This window comes from Nicotiana tomentosiformis, chromosome 6 (assembly GCF_000390325.3).
Source record: "Nicotiana tomentosiformis chromosome 6, ASM39032v3, whole genome shotgun sequence".
Lineage (NCBI taxonomy): Eukaryota > Viridiplantae > Streptophyta > Magnoliopsida > Solanales > Solanaceae > Nicotiana > Nicotiana tomentosiformis.
The window spans coordinates 92343822-92349946 of NC_090817.1; the positions used below are offsets into that span (position 1 = coordinate 92343822).

At 37.4% G+C, this 6125-nt stretch overlaps 2 protein-coding genes across 2 annotated transcripts; one reads left to right on the plus strand and one right to left on the minus strand.

Moving 5' to 3' along the window:
• Positions 1-771: 771 nt before the first annotated feature.
• On the minus strand, positions 772-2616 carry LOC138893372 (cytochrome P450 89A2-like). The gene has a single exon (XM_070177587.1). It carries the CDS (start codon positions 2564-2566, stop codon positions 902-904), a length of 1665 nt encoding a protein of 554 aa, XP_070033688.1. The 5' UTR covers positions 2567-2616; the 3' UTR covers positions 772-901.
• A 441-nt stretch (positions 2617-3057) lies between these two features.
• On the plus strand, positions 3058-5186 carry LOC138893373 (uncharacterized). Its single transcript, XM_070177588.1, has 3 exons — positions 3058-3933; positions 4189-4653; positions 4743-5186. The coding sequence occupies exons 1-3, from the start codon at positions 3637-3639 to the stop codon at positions 5061-5063; spliced, it is 1083 nt and encodes a 360-aa protein (XP_070033689.1). The 5' UTR covers positions 3058-3636; the 3' UTR covers positions 5064-5186.
• The last annotated feature ends 939 nt before the right edge of the window (positions 5187-6125 follow it).

Here is a 6125-nt window from a genome sequence, read left to right on the forward strand (position 1 = left end):
ATGACTACACTCCTGTTCGGTAATTCCTATTTTTGACAAAACTTAAGTTTTATTTACTATTTTTATTTTAGTTTAAAAATGCGTGAACTCGTTTGACGATTCATTTGCATTGTTCTGTTGTTACAATACCAGTTTTGATTGATCCTCTTTGCTTGATTAAGCTCTTGAAATCTCGAGCGCAATTTTTTTTTTGGTTATAACTTTGTGAAGATTCCCACAGTGCATGAATAGCTGTTTGATAAAATGCCTAAGAGAGAAATTTCCTGGACAATGAATTGGGTCCTCAAGGCAATATGCAATAAGCACGGGTCTAGTGTATGAAGATTGTCATTAGCATAAGTATGAAAGAATTTCAAGTTACGTGCGTGTTTAGGTTGGAAAATGCTGGTTTATGGGATATTCATATCCAAAAAGATTTGACTTTGTTGATATGTACATCGCATCATTCCAGAATCAAATCTTAACTTGCATTTTGTTATAACCCATTTCCGCTGCTTTTAAGACTCTACCTCTTGTGCTTTGTCCTCGGTTTTTATTGAGAAGAAGGCAGAAGAGTGAAAAATAAAGAACTTGTGTTGTTTGGTGGTGTTGAAGTATATTTACATAAAACCACATCCCTTGTTTTAATTCTTTTTTTACACTCCCCATACTTTGAAATTATACATACATCTCTAGTTATTTTGTACATAGCTAATACTAGCATTTGGTTATTATAACCATAAGTTACGGGCAGTTATTTAATTCGTCGTTCAATCCAAAGACATACAGATGTTGAAACACCAAAAAGACATCTTCATAATAGTATGAAACAAAATGGTGCTGTATAGAAACATCATTAGCCAAAACACCCTTTCATTTGGTTACCGAATTATGAAATTAAACTGAATGGTACTTGTGGTTTCTATAAGCTCCCCGTACAACACCTGGGACTGATGCGAGCTCGCAATGGATTCTTCATTGTAACGGTAAAATCTGACCCTTCTGTTAGATCAACTTCATCTCCCTCCACAGGCTTCCATTCAAATTGCCAAATCAAATTAGCCACAAAGTACTGTAAATGGAGCATAGCAGATCCATAGCCTGGGCATATTCTCCTCCCTGCACCAAATGGCATCATCTTGATCTCTCGACTTCCTGTTATATCAAACTCTTGAAGAGTTCCATCTCCATCCACCAAGAATCTCTCTGGCTTGAATTCCATTGGATCATCCCACACATTTGGGTCCAAGCCCATTTCCCCCACCATAAAATTGATGGTAGCGTTCTTGGGTATAACATAGCCGTTCAACTCCATATCCTCTGTTACCCTATGTGGCAGAACAAAGTGAGTTGGTGGATGTCGCCTAAGACCTTCCAAAATCACTGCTTTCAAGTATGGCATTTTCTGTAAATCCTCCTCCTTCACTGCCTCCTCTATCACCTTATTGTTCTTAATTGATTGTAATAATGGTGTTGATTCCACAACTTGGCATATTTCTTTATACAATTTTTCCTGAATGGAAGGGTACTTTACCAAGCATGCCATAATCCACTGCAAGGCGGTGTATGTTGTATCGCTGGCGGCAGCAAGGAACTCGCCGCAGAGGCTGGCCATCTCTTGGTAATTGAGCTTCCTCTTTTCTTCTGGCAATTCCAAATTCACCAGCGTATCAACATAAGCAATATCGGCTTCCAGCTCCTCCTCTTCTTTGTGATGATGATCAACTCCAGGTTTAGGCGCTCCCACTGCTTCTAATTTGTATTTCACCCGATCTTGGATCAGAGGGATGAAGACCCCGTCCAACTCTTTTCGTAGTTCAATGAGCTCTTTCCAGCGTTTTCTAAATATTGTTTTTCCTAAAAATTCAGGAAAGTAATCTAGTATTCTGAAACGGTGAAAATTTTTAAGTGCTCGATGTTGTGCGTCTTTAATTTGCTCTATTTGAAACTCATCGAGCTTATTCCCGAAGCAAATGAGGACAAGGAGACAGAAGATGGCATACTTAAAATGATCAAGTAACATGATCGCTTCCGTGGCAGAATCAGCTGCGGCTGATTCATGAGCAAGAAGGAGCTTTTGAATGAGTATGCCTAGTACCCAAGCTCGGTTCTTGGAGTGGGACTTGATGATGCGAGAGGGATGGAGCATTTCTGAGATGAGGTTTCGACGAAGGAGCCGCCACGTGGGACCATAAGAGCTGGATGCTATTGTCCGCTGGTTAGAGTTGAAAATTTTACTGGTTGTTGAAGCAATTGGCCGATCGGAGCAAATGGCACCTTGCTGAACTAAAGCCTGGTAGGCTAACAAGTGGCTGCTGATGACTATGGATGGAGATGAGTAGCCTATTTTTATGGCGATGATAGGACCATATTTGCGTTTGAGATCTCGAAGCATGAGTTCGAGATCGCGACTGGTTTTTCTTAGCAATGGTAACATCCCAATCACTGGGAAGATAAAGGGACCTGGTGGGAGTTTCTTTGTTTTCTGGAAGAAAAGATTAAAGAGAAGTATGAGGAAGAAAGAGATACAGAATGTGACCACAATGATGAACAAGCTTTCCATTATTCCAGTACTTGTGTTTGTCATCTAAATATTACCAGGACATATGTACTAGAGATAGAGACTTGCTACTTGTGGGTATCAAAGAAAGAAGAGTAGGATGATTAACAGATATTGAAGAAAGGAAAGTAGGAAGAGTAGAATTAAATGTTTCTTTATTATGACTCCCGCGTCCCCTTTCTGTTTGTAATCAAAGTATTTGAACAAGACTGCAAGGGACTAAATGTAACAGGAAATGCCTATATGACATTTTAGTTGCCTTCTGATCACTAATGTAGGAGATTATTTTAGTGCAATAAAAAAAGGAGGATGACAGCTAGCGTATGGCTAGACTGATTGAAAAATTCTTAAGACTTCTTATTATTAAAAATCTCTATCTTCTCCCACTACTATGGTACGTTACCTTTATAATATTAGTGTTGTATTAAATCTGTTTTAACATGTTAGTTTATACTAGCAGTAATTTTTATGAGATACATGCAGGGATGTGTGACAAACAAATAAAAAATTACTGTTCTATCTGGAAGTGACACTGAGCGTGAAAAATCAGTTTTCCCTGTAGGAACCAAAATCACTTATTTTGGGGTAAAACAGAGAGACTCTCGTCTTCTTTCTAAAACGTGCAGAGACGTAGGGTATTGTATTCCACGGCGACTTGATGAAGTTATTGAAAGAATACAGCTAGAGATATTGCAGATAAAAGGCTGATGAACACCACTCTCACATGTAAGCAGACAAAATGGAGACTCTGGCTGATGAGTTGTGGCATTATACAAAACGATTTTTCATTTTTTTAAAAACTCACTGAGCCAATTAATTTGGATTCTCCCCGGATAGGCCCGTTAAAAAGTGTAAAGCATTTCTTGTTGAAAGATTTTTTATTTCTAGGACTCGAACTCCAGACATCTAGTTAGAGAGAAAGAATATCAACCATCCCACTCACACCCTTGGATAAATATAGATATCGCAATTTTGTATCAGAAACACTGATAATACTACTTATAAAATAGCAACTTATTTTCAGAGCGAGAATAGACTGCCCAAATCAATCCCACCATTGTTTTCCTCTGTCTTTCATTTCTTTTTCTTTCCAAGAAATGGATTTAAGGAAACTTGTTGGCTTGCTTCTATTAGTTTTCATATCCCTTCTGGAGATGCTTTTAAAGAAAATTGCAGTTTCGGTGTTAAGTTTCGTGGGGTTTTCTGATTCTCAAAGATCACCATCGAATAGCAGGGAAATGCAGAGAGTTGTTTCTTCACCAAGAATCAGACTAAAGGATGGAAGATGGCTGGCATACAGAGAAAGAGGAGTCCCAATGGACAAATCCCTTCACAGAATCATCCTTGTCCATGGGATTAACAGCTCCAAAGATAAGGATTTTCTTGCAACCCAAGTATGACTAGCTAACACCCTTTTCAACTTTACTAGTAATACAACATTTTACTTTCATAATCTTGAAGAATTATCGTCCTAGTCTCCTAAGAATTAAAAGTATGTTTGATGCTCATTTTTTCTCTTTAATTGTTAACATGGTTGTTTTGATATTTCACATTCAGAGAGGGACATCCAATAATAGTTTATTTGTCTCTCCGCTTTTAGCTCCTAAATAATGTTTTCATTAGATTGATCTACTAACTATATTCTTTAGGAAATCCTAGAGGAGATGAGGATATATATGCTACAGTTTGATAGAGCTGGATATGGGGAAAGTGATATAAATCCTAAACGGTCATTAGAAAGTGAAGCTTGTGATATAGAAGAAGTAGCTGATCAACTACAAATAGGATCAAAATTCTATCTAATTTCAGTTTCTGCTGGAAGCTATCCTGCCTGGAATTGCCTCAGACGCATACCACACAGGCTATCAGGCGTGGCTTTTGTTGTTCCAATAATCAACTACAAATGGAACTCCCTTCCTCATGATTTGATCAAGAACGATCATAATAACAAGCTTTGGCGATTAGTAATTTGGCTCGCACGCTATGCTCCTGGGTTACTCTACTCATTTTTTACACAAAAATCGAACAATGTTTTCTCGGGCAATTCTGCATTGTTAAGCAAAAAGGACAGGGAAGTTGCAAAGAATGCAAATAGATCGGAAGTTTTTGACCCGGTAAAGCTCATCATCCACCTCTCTCAAATCAAACATGAGTTTTCGCGAAATGATTATCTTGAAAATTAATTGTCTTAATTAATTTGCAGAAACTTTATCCGAAGCAAAGTGATTTTGAGTCTCTTCTCCAAGACTTCACCTTGGCTTATGGAAAGTGGGACTTTGATCCACTAGAACTTGGTAATCCATTTCCTGATGAAAAAGAAAGCTCAGTTCATATTTGGCAAGGTTATGAGGACAACATAGTACCTTGTCGCTTACAAAGATATGTTTCCAAAAGGCTACCTTGGATTCATTATCATGAAGTTAGTGATGGTGGACATGCGTTGTGGCATGTTGGTCCAATCGGTGAAGCTATCTTGAGGTCCCTTCTACTTCGTGAACAAGACACAACACCACAGAGTGCTTGATTGTAATCAAGAATATTATTAGGCCTAATATCATTTAATGAAATTAAATGGCAAGGATCTTTTAATTTTTAATGTGGGTATTTCACTTTTGAGCTTGTTTTCCAATTATAACGTGTACGTTCAGTTTCAGATCTAATGATGCACATTTAGGTAAAGCCCTGAAGATTTTTCGCTGTGTATTACTATATTTTTTACCAAGCTCTAAGTTAGACACTAGATGTTTGAAAAGTTATTAAGGTACAAACTACATAAATCTTCTGTTTAGAAGTTGAATGGATGGTTATAAGAGGAGGCGTAAATTGGAACACATTGGAGATGTTTAAGGGATGAACATGACCTTAGCCGCATATGACCATATATATAAATATATTTTGAATTGAGATTTGAGCTATATATCAAAAGAATGACCTTGAAGTTTAGTTTCTAACCCATTAAACCGTTCATCATTTTGATGTTCCAATAAAACGTTATTGGCGTTTTACTCAATACTATCATGTCAGAAAAATATGCCACATTTTTGGGCGCCCATGATTGCACCAGGCGCCAATAAGAACGCCAAAACCATAAATAATTTTATTTGGGCGTTTTGGGTAGCGCTGGGCGCAGACCGTGATGTCGAACACGTGAGATTGAAATAAAAGGGACACGAAGAGAGAAAATAGCCTAATTCTTTAAAGATTAAACCTCCTCTCTCATCCTCAAGTCATCCAAGGATTCTAATACTACCTAAGGTGAGTTTTCAATGCGATTAACGTTAGAATACTACTTCCAAACATCAATTCTAACAATATTCCATCTCAAAATCACTAAATTCTCAACAAGAACTCAAGAACAAGGTCTTTCTAACCTAGGGTTTCACAATTCAAGGTAAGTTTCGTAACTGCCTTCAACCACAATTGCTAGAAAGGTTTATGGTTGGTATTTGTTCCTAGAAACTACTACAAAAACTTAGATTAACGATGAACCCTGGAAGGAGAGAAGAATCAAACCTAAGGTTTCTATATTCTAGAAATCTTTGAACTTCTAGTATTGATTTTTATATTAACTATCTATAGATTTGTT